The sequence below is a fragment of the Emys orbicularis genome, chromosome 6 (assembly GCF_028017835.1).
Source record: "Emys orbicularis isolate rEmyOrb1 chromosome 6, rEmyOrb1.hap1, whole genome shotgun sequence".
In the NCBI taxonomy this organism is placed as follows: domain Eukaryota; kingdom Metazoa; phylum Chordata; order Testudines; family Emydidae; genus Emys; species Emys orbicularis.
In genome coordinates this window covers 97,302,266-97,327,622 of record NC_088688.1, presented here as the reverse complement: position 1 = coordinate 97,327,622, position 25,357 = coordinate 97,302,266, and the positions used below count along the sequence as shown (strand labels likewise).

At 40.8% G+C, this 25,357-nt stretch overlaps 1 protein-coding gene across 1 annotated transcript in view; it reads right to left on the bottom strand.

Moving 5' to 3' along the window:
* GDA (guanine deaminase) overlaps positions 1-25,357 on the bottom strand; it is a 77,802-nt gene that overhangs the window by 13,590 nt on the left and 38,855 nt on the right. The window contains exons 8-14 of the mRNA XM_065406532.1: positions 25,179-25,286; positions 22,297-22,394; positions 19,354-19,421; positions 18,730-18,876; positions 14,143-14,261; positions 13,386-13,413; positions 12,551-12,610 (exon numbers count right to left, since the gene is read on the bottom strand). Coding sequence (XP_065262604.1) covers positions 12,551-12,610; positions 13,386-13,413; positions 14,143-14,261; positions 18,730-18,876; positions 19,354-19,421; positions 22,297-22,394; positions 25,179-25,286 — 628 coding nt within the window. The remainder of the gene's footprint in view (positions 1-12,550; positions 12,611-13,385; positions 13,414-14,142; positions 14,262-18,729; positions 18,877-19,353; positions 19,422-22,296; positions 22,395-25,178; positions 25,287-25,357) is intronic.

Below are 25,357 nucleotides of genomic sequence, written 5' to 3'. Positions count from 1 at the left end.
GTTCATCCCCCCCCAGCAGTGAACCAAGGAGGAGAGAATGGTTTGAACAGTTTTGGTGTGGATTGTATGTTGTCTTAAGTGCACCTGTCACAGCCTTACTGGTGAGCTGTCTCAGGAATTGAATAATGTGCTGTGATCACGCAAACATACGTTTGCCTGGCTCTTTCTGCAAAGTAACATATTTTTTTTTTATCTTGCCAGTCTTGTCTCACCCTCTTACACAATCAGCTGTGAGAAAAACATGTGTGGCTTGCATTATTGCTTGCCAGCAAGTATGGCAACTAAAGTCACCGCTCCCAGCATTAAAATCAGATGCCCTTTATTTTTCTTTGGGAGTTCGAGATACACACCTCGGAGATGTGTAGGAAAGATGTAGGGATGACTACCGTGCTAATACCAGAAACAGTTCTCATGCCTTTGGCTTATTTGAAATTCTGCATTTATGGGTAAGTGACACCTCTCCCTTGTTCTCAAGCCTGACTCTGCCACCGTCAGATATTTAACTTATTTTATTTTCAACAGTAATTAAGCCAGACAGCTTTTAAAAAGAAATCTTAGAGACTGTGATCATTTCCATACTGTTAGCAGCTGAAGCCAAAGCTCATTCTTAGTTTCCCTGTTAAAAATCTTCTGCATTAACTTCTCTTACTAGTGGGAGCCAAGGAATGAGTGGTTTATAGCTGTGTGCATAATACGATGGTGCTGTTAATAAGGAACTTCCTGGAGCTCAGTAGCCTTATGAATAAAAACTCTAAAACACAACTCCCTGAAACAGTTTTAAAAGTGAACAGTAAAGGAGTGTTTGCTGCTCCCTACCCCAACCCCTCATGGCACCTTTTCGGATGAGGATTGCAAATCCCTTCTCTGATTACGATTACTTTATTCCTCTTTCCATCCCTGGAAGGTCAGACTTCAGTTTCCTTTCCCCCCAGTAGTAGCCCTCCCTGAGCTAACAGTTTAAACAACCAACTTCAGACACCGCAAATGCAATCAACTTACTGAGAGAAAATCACAAAATACAAGAGTCCAACGCAAATACACCTTAGAGTAGTACTGTGAAATACGTTGCTAGCGGAGTCGGAAGTTTAGGTTACAAAGTATGGCCCAGCCCCTGCAACAGCTGCTAAACAAACTTGACACAAATAAGAAGTCCCAGTGACGTGTCATATACAAAGTTAAACACGTGTCTAAGTCTTTCCAGGACTGGGGCCTATGACATTGTTGTTTGCTGTATCTTTTGCTTTTTACACGATGGACATAAAATAAAGAACCATGTGAGCAGTGGGGACTAAATAATTGTGTTTATTAATTATAGGAAACTTGCAACGCTTACCTACCTATTTACACTGCTCCTCTGGTGGGCTTTTAGTGGCTTCCAGAACACTGTGGGTGCCACTAAAGGGCTGAAAAACTATTGGAAGGGATAGTATCCAATTCTTGTACATTATATTAGCTAAAATTCTTAGGCTTTGTCTACACTGGATTTTGAGCCACTGGTGTAGCTGTAGGACATGCCCTCTCCCATAACCTAGCAGTTTTTAGATGGATGGTTGAAAGTGACTAAAAAAAAGGTCTAAAATAGTAGTAATTTTTTGGTAGTGGATATATATTTCTTCTAAACATCTGCTTGTGTATCTTATGCACCATTCATCTGAGGATTTCAAAGTGCTCTACAAACATTAATTCCACATAATGCCATTATGAAGTAAGGTAGCATAAACCTTAAGCACAGAGAAATTAAATGAACTAATGCAAATCTAATCAAATCACTATCTTCCGATAACTGTTTCATATTTAAAGTCAAGGAGAGCTAAAATAATCCCCTAACTGTGGATTCCATATACACCATGACAGGTGTGTTCAGAGTTTCAGAAAGAGGCTCTTTACTTGTGAGAGACAGAGGAAACACGCCCATTGGTCCTAAACACTGCCATATCTTCCCTAAATATGATGTCTTAAATACTGAGTAGGTGAGTCCACGACTACATGGAGAAAAAGAGCAATTTCCTCTGGGAGGCAGCGAGAGTTGATTTTTTTTTTTTCATATTCAGACAGCACAGATAAGAATTTGCCAGGGTTTTGCAGCTGCCAGCCAAGGAGCCCCAGACTACACAGAAATGAGCTGCTGTGCCACCAGGTGGAGTGAAATAGTTAAAATCATGGGAGCAGGACATTAATTAAAGTGTCACATGCAGAAATCGCAACCAAATGTCACACACACCCAATAACCCTGTTGTCCTCCAGATGCCTTCACAAGGCCCATCATAACTGACTTCCTTACAAAAATAATGTATTTGTGCAACCAAAATATAAAGACCAGTCCTCCCAGAGAGCTTCAGATTCTTTCTAGTGGTGAAAAAATGAGGGAAAGAATAAAAAAAACTGTAATAATCAAGTGTACAAAATGCCCATCCAAATACAGGCAGTGGGCTTCAATTCTGAACTACGGCTGAACGAAGCTATGCTTAGCTTGGGGGTGGGGATGGGAGCACAGGTGTTACATTTATGGCCTCTGGGTTGATTGGTCCAGTCCTTCTCATAAGTTAGAGAAGCCAGAGGGTTGTGCTAATGTATGTTAGGTGCTTTGGCTATTCTTGGTCATTTTCTGGCCAAGAACAGCCAGAGGGCCGCAGCTCCCCGGCCATGTCTTCTCCCCCAAGAACACCTCCTCAGCATACTCCTATTCTGGGGACCCTGAGGGTAGAGTAGGGGAGTAGCAAAGTGCTTTTTCGGAAGCTCTGTGCTACCCAAGGAAGCCACTTTCACAAGGGTATTTCCCAGTCAGAGCCCAGATCCAACATAAAGGGATTATAACAGAGGCCAGAATCAGAGCCCTGAGTCTTGAATTTGGACTTGGGAGGGCAGAATCTGGTGCCTGATCTGGATCTGGTTCAGAACCTAGAGCATAGATTCTGTCAAGAGAGAAATATAACCTACAACACAAAGAGAACTACACAGTTCCATACAACTTCATCAAAAGTTTTTGATAACCATGAGATAGAAGCATAAGGGGCTTGCAGCTGTTACATGTAACATCTAAAAGATCTGTTACACTATCCAGTATATGAAACATCTGTATCCTAAGTGTGAGATGTAATGTTTGATATATTTCATGTACCTTGTGGAAGGTTAATGCTTGTTTCTTTTTTTCTTTTTTTTTAAGTCATATACAATCCTTCTGTCCTGTTCTTTCATACCAATCAGTAAGAAATATTTTATTTCAAGACCTTTTCCTGCTCCCTCTTGTCTCTTTCCCGTTATATTCAGGGGAAGCCATTGCTGCTAGAGATGCAGATATATATTCTGACCGACCCTGATAGCACCAGTCAGGCCATCAATTTGTTGGTTAAATAAACAAGACTTACTGGGGTTATTTCTTTCTTTCTCCCATTAAGTTGTTTATTTTGGTAATGGGAATAGTTTTATAACTGGACTATAATAATGTCTGGGAAATTTTATGTATGGCTAGATCGTGGCAAATACAGCAGGGCACCTCAAAGCAGCACTATGGGGCAATAACTTTGGCTTTTTTTTCCTGCCAGTAACATAAAGCAGCAGATGCCTAACCATAAACATGCTTAAATCTATCTGCTCTGTTGCTGAAAGGAATGGAGTGTGTGCATTTATGTGGAGGGCTGTGCTCATATGATGTGCTACACCTAACTTACAGCTGCTATTCTTGCTGATGTGCTGGGGCTGAAGTGTCCTGGGCTGAGCAAGTGTTTGTCCTTAGGATTTGTCTATTTCTTGCTGCTCTGTGTTTTCTCACTTTAAAATTGTCTGCTCTCACCTTAGAGCTCATTGGAGCCTGGCAAACTCCCACACACACACACTTATGAATGAGAAGGAAATGTTCACCCTGTATGAAATTCTCCCATGGTACCAGTGCCAGGCCCTTTACACTGCTTAATCCAGGACTGAGGCTGGGTGTGAGAACTCTGGATGAAACAGCCTCTGAGAAGCCTGTGCATTTTTGGAGTGGTGGAGCTTCCATGGTGGCCCCACATTGACCAGAACTAAGGATTGCAACGGGGGTAGGCCAGAAGATGGGCCATGGGGTCCTTGATGCAGATCCAGTAACATTTAAAGAGGGGGAAACTGAAGTGCGGGAAGGTTAAATGACTTGCCTGTGTTCATGAAGAAAGTCAGTGACAGAGCTGGGAAGAAAACCTAGATCTCTTGACTCCCAGTGTGGGAACATGACCATTGGATCATTCTACCTCTTTTTTTGGGAGGAGGGGAGGGGCAACATAAGCCTCGCGTCTATCACTTTCTCAGGGTCTGTACATGTAGATCTCATGCCTGAGTCTTAATTAAAGACTCCAGCCTAATGCATCCCAGACTCAACCCCAGGGGGAAAAAACCAGCATTAAATATAAGAGACAAGCATGGCAAGAGTAGATTTTGATTCATTAAAATACTCTTTTGGGAGCAAGGAGCTACTGAGAAAACAGCAAAGGCGTTAAATACGAGTCATTTGTTACTGCATGCCGGGTGAGGTATTATGGAGGCCTTGAGAGAATCGTGCCTTCTTGGTAGAGTTGTTATGTTAATCAATAAGGTTAAAGAGGGAGCTGAAGGAAGGATTTTCTAGTGGTTAGTGCACTAGCTTAGGAGACCTGGGTTCAACTGCCTGCTCCCCCACAAGTTTCCTGTGTGACCTTGTGCTAGTCAGATTGATTTCAAAGGCAATTAGATGCCTACATATTTTTAAAGCTCGGGCTCAGAGGCTTTTGGTGCCTCAGTTCCCCATCTGCTATAGCCTCTGCTGTGGAGATCAGCCTGCATGATCATAATGGTCCCTTCTGGTTTTAAAATCTCTGAATCTCTCCTTATTTAATGACCTCTTATTGGAGTCTCGACTGGAAATGGTCTCTTCTATGCAGCATCAGTTCCTCTCTTTTCTCAAATATTTTTGTTGAGGGCATGAATTTTATCATTATGATGCTGGAAATGATACCAGCATCTTTAGACACATAGCTCTGATATGCAACAACATTCAGCAATGTCTGGTTTATTCAGTATTTCAGCTTGATTCTTGTTTCTCACATCTGTTTGCAGTTTCATCAGTCATAAAGTATAACAATGGCGACTGTTAATTTTAAAGGATGCTATAGATACACCACACAGAAAGAGTGAGAGGCAGTCAAGTAGCCAGAGTGACTGAGTGGTGTCAGGCAGAACTCACTGACAGAACAGAATTCTACCTTCACTCAATAAGAGTTTCACCCACATATCTAAGAGCAGAACTGCTCCCCCCTCCTCCCCATTATTAGTTTTAGACATTATTGCAGAATATTAGGGAAATATTTTTGTTCAACATAATGGATTATTCATGATTTTCTGTAATTTCATATGCTGTCAAGACCAATTACAGCTTCTGCCCAATTACAGCTGAGAAGGAGGATGTTTGTCTTGGTGCTGACATATTGTTCCCTCTTGGTTCAGGATAAAAAGGAAGCTATTAACACAACCAAAAAGGAAAGTGTCTCTCCTAGGCAGGTGTGAGGAATTTGTATGTCTTCCATGTAGTTCAATGGAAAACTTGCAAGATTTTCCACTCCTTCCCTGCAGGATGACTTCATGTTTTAGCTGCTTAAACAAACACAAAAAAGTGACATCTTCTAGTATATGTTGAAAAGAATAGGAAAAATACAACAAAATCTGTTATGAGAAGTAGATTTGACAGAAATGAATGTTTATCAGAATTGCTTTTTAGGCTTGATTTTAATAACTAATTCAGGAGAAAAACTTTATCCTTCTATTATGTGGGACTTCAATAGAATCTGGATTCAGAAAATGTGCACCGCATCAGCATTAAGCAAAAAGACTGCTGTTTTCATAGTTTAAAAGCCCTGATATCAGTATTTAAATGGGACAGTTCTGTGTCTGTCACTGTGGGTGTTGCAGGACATTCCAGAAAGGGAATATTCCAAACAATTGAGTCTGTACACTGTTAAATTCTTGGATACATGTTCAACTGCTGGGGGCAGGGCCAGGCTGAGGATTTTGAAAACAGAATGTGCAGGGAGCCTTACACATACTTCCATAACCTGTGCAATTGTACTTTGGGGGTGGACAGTGGTGTACTTTTCACTAGTGAGTGGGTTAGGTGAGAGGTGGCTTATGGCACTTGCCACTGTAGACAAGGTAGAAAGTGACTAGAGTCCAAATTCACCTTTCCAGTTCGGGTGGTGGCGGCTGTATAACAGGAGGGCTAGGTCCCCTGCAAGGGGATGCTGAATGAAGGAGCCGCCGCTGCTGCTGAATCTTGTTCCTGTGCCACTTCTGGCTATCTAACTTGGGAAGCTATCTAAAAGATGTCTGTGCTTGCAATTAGCTACAAGGATGCAGTTGTGAATTCATTATACACACATTGCTCTTTCAAACAGAAGACTTTCACAGGGGGAAAGAAGAGCGCGAGCATCATGCTTCTTGCATTATAATTGTGCCCTTTATTTACAAACTGTAAACCAATAAGCTAATTTATAAACGATGCAGACATTGGACCTAATCCAAAACTAACTGAAGTCAGTGAAAGTCTTTCCTTTCACAGCCTTGGGATGAGGCCCATGAAGAACACACTGAAAGTATGAAAGTATTACATCATGGTTATCTTTATTTTGGTTAAAAGTCAACAGCTAATTTAAAAAGATAGTTATGCCTAATTTCGTGCTCATTTGTGTTCTTAAAGTGGGCTTTTACACCACACCCGTATTGACTCACTGTAGTGAAAAATCTAGTTGTATCCTTACCCAAAGGCTCTCAGGCCTGGTCTACTAATGTTTTTTTATATAAGTATAAGCACCTTACACCAGTCTAAGGCCTGGTCTACACAACAGGGTTAGGTCGACAGAAGGTGCCTTGTGTCAACCTACCTGTGGAAGTGTATTCACTTAAATTTGGCTCCTGATGACTTAAGTGCCTCTCTATGCCAATTTAGTAACACCAGGTCCCTGAGTGGTGTAGAGTCACTGTCGATGTAATTAGGTCAACAGGGTGTCAGTTTAGACACTGCATTGCTTACGTCGACTGTTTCTGGCTCTCAGGAGCCATCCCACAGTGCCCCACACTGACAATACAATTGATACAAGTGCTCCTAGTGAGGACATGCACCACCAACACAAAGACTCAAGCCTGTGCCCACACAAGTGATTTAATAGCTGCAATAACTAATTATTGATATAATTTTGTAGTGTAGGCATGGCCTAACTGTGTCCACCACTTCAACTATACAAACAGTACAACTTTTGTATGTAGACAATCCTTTAGAAAAATCTTTACATAGCACCGCTAACAAACATTTAGCAAAACAGTTGTCACAGCTATTTTCCAAAATGAAGTGTTGAGCATTTACAGCAGCAGAATTCCTGTATTGCAAAGTTTAAATGGGCCTTTTTATTAAGAATTGTAACAAATAAATCAGTTTAGTTTCAGTATTTTACTGACCAGTTTGTATGACTTCTGTTGACAAGCTGCTTGATAGGGGGAAAAAATTAATCTGCACATAACTTTGCATATTTTAGTGATCACTTGTGCATAATTCTCAAAACCTTGATACATAATTCCTCAGTGTGTAATTAATAGTTCTACGGGATTTTTGGTTTAAGGAAATCCATGTCTACTGTGCTTCATAGCTGCTGAGATATGGAACGCTTTTATGCCTAAGCTTTGCAAAATTATAAAGCAGAGAAAAATATGTTTAAAAAAAAAAAAGTGATTCTTTTCTGCATTTGTGTACTTGCTGCCAAATGCGTTAATGAGGCATTTCAGGATGGTCTATTTAAGCACAAAATAATAAGTGTCAGTGAAGCAGTTATGTTGACTTATCAGGCCTGTAAACGTGGTAATAAAGTCACATAAAGCACAACTAGCATTTTGATTCTAAAAAAGATTGGTAGCTCCCATAAAACAAAGCTATACATACTAAGCAGGCTTTACAGATTACAAGTAATCTGTATGTCAGAGATCCACAGGGCAAAAGGTAACTTCTGTGCATCTCACTAATACTCTGCACTGTACTATGATCCTCACCGTATATGTTTTACATAGTGAGCTGGCCAAGTTTATCAGTCAAACACTGAATCAGATGGTGATTAATGTAAACACAAGGCCTCTTTATTTTGTTTCAGCAGTACATGGGTGCTCATTCAGCACAAGCAGAAACAAGCAGAACAGTGCAAAAAACAAATACCATTATTCCAAATATACTCCCCCCTCCAAGATATACTTAATTAGAATAGAAAGGAGGAACTGAATAACATTATTTCTGTTGGGTGTTTTCCTCAGAAACAGCTGGAAAGAGAGAACTGGGACCTATGTACAACAGGAACCAGGCAGACTGGACCATTGGCCAGTTTCAGCAAAACTGGCCCAAGGAGGTGTAAATTACATGCTGGGTAGAAAGGGGTGTGTTCCCTAAGGAGAACAGCCAGTATTGCTGCCACAACCCTCCCTCTAGGTTCCTGCTGAGGGAACAGCTTAAGTTGCACAAGAACTTCCCCAGAAGGACCCTGTGAGGGGATGTACTGAATCAGCACGTTGCCCATACTGCCCAGCACTGCTTCTTGTGCTGTCCGTGGCTGCTGAAGCTTAGTAGAGGTTGCACGATTGCTTTGCACAGCTGCAGCCTGGTCCCCTAGTGAATGTCCTAATGTCAGTGACCTACACTAAGGTTTACATCAACGTAGGTCATTGTCACCCTGGAATGAACCTAACCCACTAGCTTGGAACCTTACTGGACATGGAACGGGAACATAAAGATAAAGAGGATAGTCTCAGTGCAGATTCTCTGGGATAGGCATCCACCTCACAAAAGCCACCAGCATTCCCTGGTGGCGGTCTCAGCAGAAAAGCCATTGAAGGCTCATCTGCATTAGAAAATGTTATTGTGTTTCAACATGACTGGGAACCCTGGAGTTAGATGAGACGATGGTGACCATGACTTTGTGGTCAGTGTAGATTAGGACAAGCCATGTTAGGGCACTCGCCTAAGATGTGGGAGACCAAAGTTCAAGTCACTGCTCCAATGACTATTTATAACAAGTGAAACAACTTCAGCAAGAAAAAGTGAGAGCTACCCTAGGCTTCCCCATAGCCCAGTGGTCACGGCACTCTCCTGCACTGTGGGATACCCAAGTTCAAATCTCTTTTCCACATCAGGCACAGAGGAATGGTCTTCCCCATCCCAAGTGAGTACTCTAACCACTGGAATAAAAGTTATAAGGAGGGCACCGTCACTGCCATCTTCTAAGCCTGTCAGCATTTTGTGAATCTAGCCCTTTAAAAATATCTGAAACAAAACATTACTAAATGGATTTTTTTGACTTATCAAAAATTTTTGAAGTTTCTGGGTTTGGGTTAACTGAAACCATATTCTTTTTATTTTTCAGAACTGCCAGGGAACCAAAAAATCAGTTATTCACCCACTGCTAATTATAATTCTCTGGATATTCTTGATGTCTATATAAATGTCCAGTTCCCTTTTGAATCTTGTCAAGTTCTTGGAGTCACTGACTTCTGTGGCAATGAGTTTCACAATGTATGAAAAAGAATTTCCTTCTATCAGTTTTGAATGTCCCACATTTTAATTTCACTCAATGTCCCCTTGTTTTTGTGTTATGAGACAGCGAGAAGTTTCTTATATACCTTCTCAACACTATTGATTATTTTATATTCTGGTTTCATGTTCCCTCTTTCCACCTTTCTATGGAAAATAATCCCACGCTTTTCCATCTCTCATTATATGAGTGTTTTTCTAGGCCCTTGATCGTTCTTGTTGGTCCTCCCCTCTAATTCTGCAATATCCTTTTTGAGATTGGAGTGACAGTACTACATATAGTATTCCAGATGAGGCTGTACCATTGATTTATATAAATGCATTATAAAATTCAAAAGCTACACATCTTGTCATGCGTTATGGATTACCTATGGGAACACTTAAAACTATACATGTTTTGAAGTCCTTGTCTGATTATGCTGGTAATATCTTTGATTTTCAGAACTGAAATATTCTTTAAAAGAACTCCAATTTACTTTTGTCCATTTATGTTGCTTTTTGTTGTGCTTTGCTGTCCACACTACAGGCTAAATTTAAAAGCCAGTTTCCACAGAACTTTTCTTAATTCAATGAAAATATTTTTATTCATATCAGGTTCTATTAAAGGACCCCTCTCCTCCGGTCCCCACAACCTACACTTGAGCATAAACTACTTGACAGGGTTCCTTTAACTCTTTCTTTACTAGCAGAAATTACACTCCAGCAATGAAAACATTCAGTACAAATGAACAAATACAGAATCTCTCTCCTCAGTCTACAATGCCTTCTATTGGCAAAAATCACAGAATAACTATAAACATTAGGCCAAGGCAACATTTTAAAGTGCAGATCACCACTTGCTACACATGAATAATTCAAATAATGCTGCATAAAGCATAGGCAATATTTAGTAGCAATTTCATTAATAAATAAAAGCAGAAGTTTAATAAGTGACACAGTAAGATAAAGACATAAAATTTCAAATAGATTCCATTTATAATAAATAAAAAGTGCTGGTCTTAACATAGTGCATATTAAGCATATTGGTCCAGCAAGCTAGCCTCCCACAGCCCATCTTTTTTCTGAATTGCATGCTGCCATTGAACATAAATGAAAGACACAAATAACATCAAAGATTCCATCCAGAGTCTGGGTAGACAACTGGAAGCAGTTGGTTATATGTGCTTTAGAGGTTCTCTCACCCATTTGTACTCTTTGGGCCAGACGCTCAGCTGAAGCTCATTGTGCTATGACAAGTTACACCAGCTGGGGATCTGGCCTTGTCCTTAGTTCTGTTTCATATCTTCCCTTTATTCCTGGTGGCCTGCTCATATTTTGTTTGTGGTGTATTTTTGTGGGGGGTTTGTGCTTTGATTTGTCTTTATTTAGGCAATTTTGTGCAAATGGCGGGCTGGTGGCAGAATTTCATAGAAAACCTTGGGGGGGAGGGGTAAAATTCCACAATGGGATCCTCAGTGACTTTTCCCCAAATTGTTCTGCTGTGTTTTGGCTGCTATATCTTGCAGATTTTTAGGGATCCTCTGGAGCTGTGGTGGCAACCTGTGGCCTGCAGGCTGCCACTTCCCACTGCTTCCATTGGCCGGGAACGGCGAACCGCAGCCACTGGGAGCTGCAGGCGGCCATGCAAATGTAAACAAACGGTCTGGTGGCCCGCCAGCAGATTACCCTGATGGGCTGCGTGTGGCTCATGGGTCGCAGGTTGCCCACCACTGACCTACACTGATGGGAGGCTTCTCCCATCAGCATCGGTACTCCACCTCCCTGAGATGTAGTAGCTATGTCCACAGGAGAATTCTCCAGTTGACCTAGCGCTGTCTATGCCTGGGGTTAGGTCGTCACTCAGGGGTGTGGATTTTGCACACCCCTGAACAACATATAGTTATACTGACCTAATTGCCTAGTGTTGAACTGGCCTAGAGGAAAGGTCTCGGAGGGTATTTAAATTCAAGTGCACTTCCATTATGTTACAAAGCAATCACGAAAAAGAGGCATTAGGCCAGCAGGAGGTAAACCAACTGCCTAACCCCAGAGGCAAAATGGCGGAGCTAAAACCTAGGGAAATGTGCTCTTCAAGGGAAGAGTTTAACCTCACAGACTTTTTCAAAAATTAAAAGGGCATCTTTAAACTGGAAGCGAACCAGACTGGGATTATGCCTGCCTCTGTGCTCAAACACAGATAATAGTTCCTGACAAGCACTTTCAGGAACAAGTAAATTCTATAAATTTAGACTGCTCTGGTTTTGCTATTAAAAATCCATCTCAGTTCAAAACTATATTCTACAGGAATTACAAATATTGTGAACACACAGGGAATATTTATGGATCCTCTGTTTTTATCCACTCATTTTATACAAAACTTCTTGATCATTTGGAAGTTGACAGTTGGGGTGGGAGAACTTTCCCTTTCTGACCTTAAAAACTATGAAGTTTCTTTACCAAAAGAAAATTTCTGATTGCAGAAATCACTGGGCCTGAGTCTGATCTCTCACCAGTTTAAGTCAGGAGTAATCCCACTGAAGTCAATTCAGTTAACTGGTATAAATTGCTGTGCGCGAAGAGAATCAGGCCCAGAGGTTCTAGGCTTAGAACAGAACTAAAAACGTGCAAGGTTTGAATTCCATTTGTCTCTGGCAATCTGTGAGCTCCAGACAGCTGCACGGTTTTCATTTGGAACCTCTGGTAGAGTAGGTATACCGCACTGGCTTTAATCTAGCTGCCCCTGCTTTCTCTTCTGCCTGCCCCCCACTGCTCATGGATGTAATTTGTAAAGATGGACTTAAAAGCTTTTTTCTTATACAAATGTGATCATCTTGGTAAGGTAAATTGTAATCTAACAAGGCTCATAATTATTTTGCAAATTCATAGCATTAAACAAAGAAACTGAGGTGTCACTCTTGACAATGAGGCACTGCATTTAACCAATCCCTTCAAACTTAGATGCAGAATGATCCATAGAATGTTTTGCAGAACGGAAATGAAATTATACTGAACTTGAAAAAGGAACCACTTGCTTGCCTGCCACATATACTTCATTAATATTCCGATCATCACCTGAAACAATAAAGCCAAAAGATTTTTGCATAAATCTATACATCTTATGCAACTAGTGTAAGTGACACAACACTCAGCATCAGGTGTGGAACTGATCACTTCCAAAGACCCCTCTTAGACTGGGAAAGGGTTCATGTGGCATGGGCCTTCTATTAGGAAGATTTCCTTCCCCTCCCCTAAATCTTAAAAGAATGAAACTGGCAGTGCTAGTCCTGTAGATCTAAAGGCTGGTTTACACTTTGGTTTTTGCACTAATTAAAAAATGTGGTTATTCAAACAATTCCATTAAATTGATGCCAGAATTGAGTGTAGGCCAGCCCTTAGTCCAGCCAATCACAAGTAAAGAGTGTGTATGTTTTCCTGAGAAGTGACTTCCCATCTTTCTTGCTGAGAACAAAGGCATACTACATGAAAGGGCATTAGGCTTTGTAGAGACTGGGCAAGTGATTTGTGTTTAAAAACGTGATTTGTGTTAGCGTTAATGCACTGTTAAACACCACTTAGCTTCCAGTGTAGACACAAATAGTCATGGTTAAAAACCTGCTAGTTGGTTGGGTTAATCTTAGCCTAGCAGATCACAGGATTTTGTGTAAAACATATGTTGTGTAACCACATAACATAGCAAAAATGCTGTACTTCTCAATTCTTATTTAAACATTTGTGATTTTAAAAGAATAACAAGGAAAAGCAATCAATCTCCATATTATGTCAGAAGATTATCTAGATAAGTATGAGATAAAGAGAATTTTTCTGTATAGTGAAGGCTGGGACGTACCTAGATACAGGAACTTCTGGATAATATCCTGAAAATATGGAAAAAGCACAAATTTCAGAAAGCAGTTCCTCTCCTTCCAAAACACATCTGTATGAAACTAAAAAGACTGCAAAAACAAATTCACATAACACATGCTTTTTAACTGTAAAATCAAAATTTGATTTGTCTATTTGCTAAAGAGGCTATATCTCTTAGAAGAGCCATATCAGAAAAATGTGGCACTAGAAATTAGATAACACTTCAACAGGCATATTGTTCAAGTCATAACATTTTCCTCTACCCACTCTTTTGTCTTCCCACTGATCAGCTAATAACCTTGTTTAATTTGCCCAGTAAAATCTTTGTTCTTTTTTCTTTACTAAATAAACCCAGCTAAAAGATTATGCTAGCATTAAAAAACAAGTTTTATGTCACTGGCATCAACAGGTTCAAATTCATGACACTAGATTTCAGTAGAACAGTCCTAGGGATTAATCTGGCCTATTGTTTTTACCAGAGGTAATGGGATAATGCCAACATTCAGGAGCAACACTGGTCATTAGGGACTAATGGGGCTAACCCTCACCCATATTGTCACTGAGTAGTGTGGCTGATATACTGTAGGGTGCAGTACCCTGGCTGTCACTTAGGTACTCCTGGAAGGACTCTTGCTGCTTCAGCCCCTGAATGCTACAGCATCCCGTCTCCCTCCTGGATCTGCAGCTTGCTCTTTTCAGTAACTTTCTGGAGCATTTCAATAATTTAGTGGTTTGATTACCTCAAAAGTATCTCCAGCAAACAAGTCAAAAGGACTGTCTGAAGCCTTGGGGTTGATCAGCAGTGCATCAAATTCTTTGCCAACTTCAAAGTTTCCAATCACATCATCTAGTCCTAGGACTGCGAAACAAAATTAGTTAATAAACGAGCCTCTGGTCTTCTGCACATTCCATTTTGTACAAGTGTCTGGCAACTTGTTTGAGATCTATGTCCAGATGGAAATCTGCAGATGTTTAGATTGCTATGACAAAAAGCAGAGCTTTAAAATAGCGAAATAACGTAACCTCTGAATTCTTAAGAGACTTTTTTCATTAAAAAATTGTTGATATTAGAGAAAAACGATAGGTAAATAAGGCAAGTGAGAATGAAATTTATAGAACCTTTTAAATTGTCATTAAATGTCTTTTTGTTTTACCTTTTTAACATCATCCTATGTCTAGGTTCCACTGCGTCATCAAGTGATTGATTATTCTAATTTCAAACACCTAGGATGAGCAATCTCTTACATTTCCAAATGTCTTTTCATCCTGCAGAATCCAAAAGCACTTTAAAACTACATACTTATACCGAAATGCAGCCACTTATGGGGATAACATGGACATAATACTTGCCTACTTCACAATGGGGATGTTAGGCTTAGTTCATTAATGTCTGTAAAGTCCTTTGAGGCTGAGCTTCTCTGACAGAGGGTTATATAGACTAGAAAGTATTTATTATGATCATAATGTAAGGTATGTATTATTATTCTGGAAGGTGTAACAACCAATAAGCACCCAGAACATTACGGTTAGAGAAAATTTTGGCCCAGGACAAATGGAGCACACCCCTAACTTTTTATAAAAAATGTCACAGGATGTCTAATGTCCACACAGAGAAATTGTTTTACAACATCATTTTACGCAATATGAACCCACTCAAGCATCACAGGTGCAAATGTTTTTTTAAAAATTGAATGACACTTGCAATATAACGGGCTTAAACTATAAATAAAAATTGGTTTGTGTATTAAGACTAGCTTTGCAACCCCCCAAAAACTGTCCTGGCTCCTAGAGGCTTGCGCAACATCACGCTTCAGAAGGTTCACTCTATCCTGATTTTTTTCAAGTTCTGTTCTAACAGATCCTCACACAAAGTCAGATCATGCATGGTGCTGAGTGCCCTTAATGGCAGCTGAAAGTGCTGAGTACCTCATAGAAGGAGTGAAGCTCTAATTCTTTAGCATGAAGGGTGCAGAGCTAAACTGACCCCTGCCAGGATTTGAACATGTGGTGTGAATAGTTTAGCTAATGCAACCCTGAACACAGTGTGGCCTCAGTCCTGCACCTAGATCTGCATCGGCAGTGCCTGCATACAGCCCCACTGATTTCAAGCATTTGCCTGTGCAGAGCCATTTGCAGGATAGAGGAGATGGCTTAGGCTCCAAGACAACTCCTGGGCAAATTCCAGTTATATAGTTATTACTTTTTGCCTGCAGATTTATCATCCTATAGGGCCAATCAGATAAAGCATTCTTCACTTACAGCCTGATTCAATGTCTAATGAAGTCAATGGAAAGACTCAAATTGACTTTAATGGGCACTGTATTAGGCCCTTTAGTTTCAATGACGGGTGTCTACATAGATTGTAATTAAGGCGGGCATGTGTGCAGACTGCTTTGGGATCTCTGGATGAAAGTGCTCTTTATAAAGTCATTTGTTAAATTAAAAATAAATTAAATTTAAATTATTGGAGATATCCTATCTCCTAGAACTGGAAGGGACCTTGAAAGGTCATCGAGTCCAGCCCCCTGCCTTCACTAGCAGGACCAAGTACTGATTTTGCCCCAGATCCCTACGTGGCCCCCTCAAGGATTGAACTCACAACCCTGGGTTTAGCAGGCCAATGCTCAAACCACTGAGCTATCCATCCCCCCCCCCCCCCAACTGTTATCAACTAAAACACAGCAAAAATTCTGTTAAGAGTTTACTGAGTCTGCAACCAGTTTATATTTTTCTGGTTCATCTCCAACTGATCTAGTATGCTGCCAATTCATTCAATTGGGTAAATCTCACATGAAGCCTTGCTGAAAAGAACTCTGGAGTTTTTAAAGCTGTATGTTGTCTGCAGAATTGTTTCTTGCACTTGGACAGGAGAGCATGAAATGAAGGCCAAACAGAGGGCTGTAAGGCTTGTTTTATTTGTTAGCAGGGTCCTTCTCCCCCTCCCCTTTTTTTCTTCTTCTTTATTATTTTGAGCCTTGTACAGTAATATAAAATGACAGCCCTTTGGGTCTGATTTTCAGAGGTGCTAAGCATCCACAGTCCTCACTGAAGTTAATGGGATTTGCTCAGCACTTCTAAAAATCAGGGCTTTTGTTATTTTAGTTTCCCTTTGAAATGATCTAGGATAATTTTAAGTTTGTATGAATAATTTGTAATGTGAAATAAACTTTACAAATACCCCAAAATTGTCTTAGAAGGCATTGGGATTGCAGAGGGTGTAATATCGACACCGAATCTGCTCTTTTGTTTTTTAGATAGTTAATGGATGGCAATGGAATTTCAGTCTCTGAAGAAATTTGAGAGCTACACACATTTCACAGCATTCTAGAGATGTTTTTAAAAAAATCAGAAATGATAAAATGTTAGCTTTGTGGAACATGGTTTTGAATGAAATTAAACACCAAAGGTATGTCCAGAAGCTACTAGACAACTGTGGCTGGCCCAGGCCAGCCAACTCAGGCTCACATGACTTGGGCTGCTGGGCTGTTTACCTGCAGTGTAGATGCCCAGGCTTCTAGGACACTGCAAAATGGGAGGGTCCCAGAGCTCCAGCTGCAGCCAGAGCCCAGAAGTCTACACTGCAATGAAACAGCCCTGCAGCCCAAGTCAGCTGGCATGGGCCAGCCGTGGGTTTTTCTTTGCAGTCGTAGACATATCCCTAGTTCACCTGAAAGGGTATAGTGAGATTTTTCTCTAGTGTGCTTCGTGCAGTTTCTATGTTAAACACAAGAGGGTGTTAAAAGATCAGTAGTCTCAGCAGTCAAATCTAATAAAAGAGAGTAGCACATGTCAACAAAAAGAAATCTATATAATCCACAGTTTCCTAAACTGCAGAGGTCTAAGGGAGATAGGGGAATGTGTAAATAACTAATTTAGAAAAAGGAGATTCAATAAAATTAAAATAATTTTAAAAATCAATATATGACATAAGCCCTATAATGGTGTGTCTCTTTCAAGACCCCATATTGCTGGAACCTGAGAACCTCATGGCAAATGTAGACTCGTGCAAGATGTGACTGAGGACAATGCCTCTGCTAGTTAAACAGTATTAAATCTGTACCCATGCTTGGGTTTGCTTTCCACTGAACAGTATAAACTATATTAAAAACCTTATTACAAAAAACATGAAGTGTAAGTATTCATTCAAAACATATAATTAACTGGAACACTGGATGTGCTGGCTATATTGCTATAGGTTAAAGACACTACTGAGTCTCTCAAAAAACATATTGCATATGTTGTTTATACTTTCTTGGCGCTCCGGTCTGGCTGAGAAGTGATTTGGCAAGGAGGACTGTTTTGTGCAAAAGATTGTGGCAGGCAGGGCTGTCCCTACCTATTCTGGGGCCCTATGCAGCCCCCCCATGGGGGGAGGGCGGGGCTGGCTTGGGGGACAGAGGGGAACCACCCCCCAGCACTCACTGGCGGCGCAGCTGGGGCCAGGCCGCTGCACTTCCCGCTGCCAGTGAGTGCAAGCCCGGCCCTGCAGCAGTCCTCAGAGGAGTGGGGGTGGGGCTGGGGTGGAGCAGGGGCAGGAAGAGGCAGGGCTGGGGCAGAGCAGGGGTCGGGGCTTTGGGGACAGGGTGGAGTGGGGACGGGGCTGAGGCGGAGCAGGGGTGGAAAGAGGCTGGGCTGGGGCGGACCGGGGTGGGGGCCATGGGGAAGAGGTGGGGCAGAGGCTGGAGCAGCATGCAGCTGTGCAGGGCACCAGGAAATGTGATGCCCCAAATTTCCTGGTGCCCTATGCAGCTGTGTACTTTGCATATGGGTAAGGATGGACCTGGTGGCAGGACTCAAAAGAAGAAAGAAAATGCATGAATGTGATGACAAATATAAGATATATGGTTTTACAGCAATTGTGCAGTGTTTTGAAGTGTTGGCTGCTGAAAATACAAAGCATTTTAAGTTACTGCAACATTTAGAAATCCATCATCCGCAAGTGAAAGAAATGTCTGAGGATTTTAAAAAAATGAAAAAGTACCTAAAAATTAACAAGATTCGACTACTCAAACTGGCTATGTCAATATGAATGCCCTTCTGCCATCATATGGTATCTCCATGAAACATTCACCAGTGTTAAGATTTTCTGCAGTGGTATGAACCTATCTTTCTCTGCACAACAGATGTGATTGTAAAGTTAGAGCCAGAAAAAGGGACCAAACTGAAAGCAAGGCCATTGTCAAATAACTCCATGTTGTTGCCAAAAGTTTTACAATGGAGGGGGGATCCTAAAATCTGGCCCCATTTTAAGGACGGAGGACAGTATGCTGCAAAGCTGTAATCAAAGCATCACACACACATTCTAGAGGGAAAAAAAGTTTCTTTACCTTGGCTCCCTCCAAGAGTTGCTAGTCTGAAAGCTTCTTTAAGAGTTAAGACTGTATTGTTCACTTTATTGAGTAGAAGGGTATTAGATGCAGACATCGTTCTCCTGATAGCATCAAGCATAGAAGATGAATACCCACCAGCAACATCTACAATAGATCAAAATCTTAAAAGTTAGCTTTTGGGGATAATGATCTGGGTGGAAATTGTATGACTTTTAATTTAATGTTACAGAATGGCAGACAAGATAAATAGGGAAAGGTTCATCATTATGTCCAGTCTTCAATGAGTCTATTGCCTAATTCCTAAAGAAGGTTTTTATATGTGCATGAACATCTCTATAAGGATAATACAGATCACATGCAGAATAATATAGATTATTTTCCTACAATCTAAAAAATAATTCCAGACCCCACTCCAGTTCTTTTTTGACTAGTGGAACAAAAACTATCTTCATTCACTTTCAAAACATTTCTCTAAAAATTTTTTGACCCGTTCTAGATGCAAAGTAATGGAAAATCAGGCCCACTGGTTGGGAGCATGTTAGTGCTTTAACATGAATATGTGGCTAGCCATTTGTGCACTAAATAGGCTCTCAATAAGTGATTCTACAGTAAATTACTAACCTGTGCCAAGACCAAGCTTCACATTGTGCTTCAGAACATTTTGTACGTTTAAAATGCCACTGCACAACCTGGATTGGAAAGAAACAGATCCTCCATGACAAACACAGAAAAAGACTAAAGGCTCATTCCTGCATTCAAGCAGTATGTGGGGGGGAGGGAGAGGTTGCCTTAGTGACGACAGAAGAAGAAGGCCCTAAAACAGTTCCATGGCAATGTCTCTTCAGTATATAAAACACTTCCCAAAATGTATGTAGCGCAGAGGTGGGCAAACTACGGCCCGCAGGCCACATCCGGCCCGCGGGACCTCGTCCTGCCCGGCCCCTGAGCTCCCGGACAGGGAGGCTAGCCCCCGGCCCCTCCTCCACAGAGCCCCGCCGCCGCAGGGGCAGCACTCTGAGCAGCGGAGCTGCGCACTCCTGCTGAGCAGAGCGGCAGGCCGGCAGCCAGACATGCTGCTCTGCTAGGTGTGGTAAGTGGACTGGGGTTGGATAGGTGTGGGGTCCCAGGGGGCCTGTCAGGGGACGGGGGTGTGGATGGGGTCAGGGCAGTCAGGGGACTGGGAGCAGGGGGGTTGGATAGGGGGTGAGGTCCCGGGAGGGGGCGGTTAGAGGTGGGGGGTCCCGAGAGGTGGCAGTCAGGGGACAGGAGCGGGGTGTGTGTGTGGATGGGTCAGGGGTTCTGAGGGGGGCAGTCAGGGGGCAGGAAGTGGGAGGGGGCAGATAGGGGCTGGGGGCCAGGCTGTTTAGGGAGGCACAGCCTTTCTTACCCGGCCCTCCATACAGTTTTGCAACCCCAATGTGGCCCTTGGGCCAAAAAGTTTGCCCACCCCTGATGTAGCGGATGATGCCTACACAATAGAAATAAAAAAATTGTGTTCATAAACCTGAATTATAAAACCTTGATCATTAAAAGGATAAAGTAAAATTAAAATAAAAACTCAGTATGCCACTTTTGTAGTCTTGTATTCATTGAGTGCCTCACTTACTGAAAAGCAGGGCCTTAATATATTCAGGAAGGAAGACAGCAAAGAAGGCCAAAAATCAAAAGCAGAGATGAAGAAATGTAAATTACAAACTGGCCGTGTGTAACTTAATGCCATAAATGATTCATCTGAGCAGTTAGGGAAGGTTCCATGGCAGTTGGAAGGTGGTTGATGGGGATTACAGGGCGTCAGGCGAACTGACACGATTGCTTGGATACTTGGCATGTCACCAGGGACTGTTTTGGGGCTAAGACTGGTGACCACAGCTCTCCAGAGACCCCATGAAGGGATGATGGTTACATTACACAAGAGGGCAAGAGCTAGAGGAGAGTAAGTGGTGGGAGAAGCAACTGAGGAGACTATGAGTTAAGGCAAAGAGGGGGGCTAAATTCCCTGCTTCTTTAATTTACATGACTTCCAGCATTTGGCATGAAAATAATACCAATAAAATAAGACTTCTTTAGGGCCTGAGTTTGATCTTGCTTACACCCATGTAAGTCAGGAGTAAATACACTGAAGTCAATAGGAGCAGCTGAGTGCTTTTGAAAATCATGTCACTTATTTAGGTGCCTAAATAAAGACTAAGAGCTTAGCTTTAGGCTTCCATTTTTAATATCTTGGCCTTCTTTCATATATAATGTGATATGTTGATGTAGAAAGTCAAGATGGTTGATTTATAAATATGAAAAATAAAAACAAAATCCATTTTATGATAAAATCTGTTTCAGGAGAGCAGTTGAAACAAATCTGAGACTCCTTATGGAGCCAATTAATTGAGGCTACTGGGTTGCATGGCTTGTCTAGTTCTAGGGAAATTATGCAACACTAATGTAAACCCACTGCACTAGAGCAAAATGGGGCTTGCCCCATGTGACTTATCTTGGTAACACGCACTGACAGTGTTCCCAGGGGAAGTCACACCTGTGCAAACCCTAATGTAAACAAGCATGGAACTAGAGCTGTGCAAGAACTGGAATTTCTGTTTCATGGGCAATTCCATGATTTCGAAATCTGTTTTCAGTCCAAATAAGAACACAGTCAGAAAACTGAGAAATTTCCTGTAAAGTATTTTTGTTTTGGAGTCAAATGTTTCGTTCAAATGTTGATATTTTTATATTATAATATACAATAAATTTTGAAACAAAAGGTTGTTTTGAAATGAGACATTATAATATTCTATTCCAATAAGAACATGGTCAGAATGCTTTGTTTAGTTTTTTTTTTTTTAAATAAAATTTAAGCAAAATCAACACATTTCAGGAAGCTTCAATTTTGACAAAACAGCATTTTTCAAATGAAAAATGTTCCATTGGGAAAATTTTGATCAACTCTACAAAACACAAACCTCAGTAATCTAGACAACTCCTCAGTATGCAACATTCTTCCCTTGTACCTTCCCCAAACTGCTTGGCCATGTCAGCTGGGTGCTATTCAGTCCTACAAGGAATATGTGGAGAGAGTGAGGGAACAATAGGGATTTCCTGTAAACCAGAGGTGAGAGTGGGGGTTTCCTGCTAAATCTGTCATGTGCTTCAACAAGGGCAATGTACTAAAAGGGGAGATATCCCAGTTCTTACAGTTCAATATATGAACAAAGAGCTCTGTCCGCACAAAGCAGTTCCTGTTCCACATCATGCAGCAATGGAACATGAGCGAGTATTCCTCACTCTAGTGCAGGGGTAGTCAGTAGGCGGACCGCGAGCCAAATCTGGACTGCCAAAGGACCCCAAAATCTTTTTATTTACTTATAATCATGATTATTGGTGGTGTTTTATTATTTTATCTGGAATCTGGACCTTGACTATACCTTGACCAAGAAATTTGGACCTTGACCAAAAATAATTGACTACTCTGGTTGCCTATGGTCCTATAAATCATGACATTTAGTCACTGCAGGTAGAATTTACACCACTGAATCACAGCTCTGCCTATTGTATCCCATTAGCTATTTCTTTACTTACGAAAAGTTTGAATTGGGGCAATGGGCAATTGCAGCTCCTCGAAGACTAAAAAGTTTCAGCTCTTCGTCAGAGAGATGACAGCCATGGGCCATCACAGTCTAGAGAGAAACAACATAACACAGAAATTACTTTTTTTTGCCTGTGAATTTATTATTATTTTGTTTTTATTATCCACAATGCCATTTCCCATTGTCAGAGGTGAAGTGTGTATTAAGGACCTGATCCAAGACCTATTGAAGTCAGTGGAAACCTCCCATTAACATCAATGAGCTTTGAATCAGGCCTTAAATAATCACTTCCCTTGGCTTTCTCTCCTTGCTTTAGAGGAAAAATAGTGGAGCTGATTCTTGCCCTGGCTCTATAACTGTCGCACAGGAGCCACAAGGGACTGGGCACGAATTCCCCAGGTGTATGAGCAGTGTAGGTCTGCTTTAATCACCCTTATGCTGCCCCTCACAGGTCCTGAGATAGGGAATATGCTGGGGTACACTAAGGATAAGAGGATAGCACTAAACACTACAGAGATTCTGGGTTATTTTCCAGCAACAACTTGTTTCCTGCAATCCTGTCTTATATTTTGCACAAGAATGTCGACTCTGGAATGTTTTTAAATTAAAGTTTGGTGTGGAGATTATTATTTTTTTCTTTTTTAGCCTCCTACAATGTGGATTTTAAAAAACACAATTTCTTAACATACTATATATATATATATATATATATATATATATATATATATATATATAAGATCCTATACCTGTATGCTTTGTTATTTAACAGGTACATAAACCCAGTACTCTCCAACCAGCAGTCTGACATTTCAAAATATAATAAGTATCTTTTCCTTTCCCCAAATAAATCTTATTTTTTTAAGTATCTGACGTCATCTTTAGAATGATCAGATTTCCTGGAGGAGCCAAAGGGTTATACTGTCCATTTCACTGTTTTAGAACACAGTATGTTAGAGTGCCCAAACGATTAAAATTGCTTTTCTAATTTGGGTAAAGGGCTTGCGGCATTTTGGATCACAGTAGAAGTGTGTTGATGAAGTATTTGTCTATCACACACTACTTTATGACTGAGGCATGCCACCTAGCCTGTGAAGGTGTCAGCATCTAGAAATATAGTAAAAGTTTTGGACAGTGATATTTTGCATGGTGAGTACTAAAGATTTACATGGGCTTCAACTCAACAGAAAACTTAAGCATATTCTTAACTTGAAACACTTGAGTAATTCCACCTGGGTAGTCCCATTGGAGTCATGGGCTGGATTCTCTATTCTGCAGAGTCTACCTTGCGCCACAAAAATATGCCAGATGCCCCCTCAACACCTGGTGTAGGAGTGAGAGTGGCTATGGCAGAGTGGAACTCTGCTAGGCCCAATCTTCTGCTGACAAATAAGTTACAGCTGTTTCCCTTGAAGCCCTAACTTGCACAAGGGCCATCTGGCTCAGGACTCCCGAAATTCAGACTCAGTCAAAAATCCAGCCCAATGGGACTGGTCACATTTAAAGTTAAGGACATGCATAAAGTTCTCTTGGGTCTTAGAGAAGAAAAACCCTTCATCTCCAAACCTGCAAATGTGTGTTTTGAAATGTTGGCATTACTTGTTAAGAAGTAAAACACAATGACGTGATGTTTTAGAAATTTTTACTCTTTAGTTATGATTAGTTTTAAAGGAACAATTTATAAAGCAAGGAGTCTTGTGTCAGAAAGCACTGTTTGGTTCCTAGATTTTCCATAGGAATGTTCAGTGCTTTACATAACACACAACAGGGCAGGGATATGTACTTTAGTAAGTCCTGTTTTATCATTAGTCAACCTTGATCTGTGGTATTGTCAGGGGCATAACAGCTTATGGTGCATAGACTTTATCACTGTATGATAAGGGTAGTAATACTGCATTATAAACTAGCAATTTTATATTTATTTGTCTAATAGAAATGCTATGTAGATGTGTACACTTGGAGGAGCCTTTCCAAGGCACAAAATTCAGTGCCTCATTTCCAATGACTTCCCAACTGCCCTTTGAACCTTGGAAATCTCCCCCTAAGATTTTAAATGTTTGACAATTTTAAGAAACGTATGCATATTTCTCCCCCAAATTTACATGTTAATATAAACCTAATAGTAACACTAAACACAACTGTATTCACTGATAAAGCAGAAGTTAACATTGCGCCCTTAAAATATGGTTTGGAAAACACCACACACCCAAGATGTGTGTGGAAAAATTGGAGATTTATATTGCCACTAGTTCAAACACACACGTATATAAACAAGTTTTCATACAACATATTAGGAATTTGTAAACTTGATTTGAAATATCTTGAAATTGCATGTCTACTACTCAGTGGGGGGGGGGAAGTGTGGGTGTGACTTCTAAATAAAAATTTTAAATATGCAATTCATAGAATTTTAAAATGAAGTGGATCATACACAAGTCAATAGGCCAAATCCTCAGGCAGCAGAAAGGGGTAGGAAAACTACAATAGCAGGGTAGCTGGAGATTTCTCTGGGGAAATCCCCAGATGCTGCATAGTCCGTTCTAAACCATCTGCTCCTGTCCTTTCCCCACCCAACTTCTCTAGGGGGCCATTACAAACCAGATTGGGAGCACAAATTTTCTTTACCTTTGTCCTCTCCTAAAGAGTGTTGAGCAGAGCTCTGGCACACCTGAATAGTTAAAGCTTTTATTGTCTGTGATCAGTAACTATCCCTATAGTAAATCATATTTACATTATCTTCTCTGATTTCATTGCATCTCCTTGGATGTACAGAAATGCAACTCGTTCAAGCCTGAGGACAGTGAATAAAATTCACCAGTATATTGTCCATATTGATAAATCTCATAACTTATACTATAGAATGTTCCTTAACGCTACCTTGCTTGTAAGTAGCTTGGTTTTATCATATAAATCAGTATAATTTTTATAGTCAGGAAACATTTGCTCCACAAGTTTGATTTCTCCATCATTCTCGCTTATATGACTCTGTAAGGGGGAAAAAAACAGTAATCAGTATTTGCTTTTTTATTTAGATTTAAACAATAAAAACTGACCAC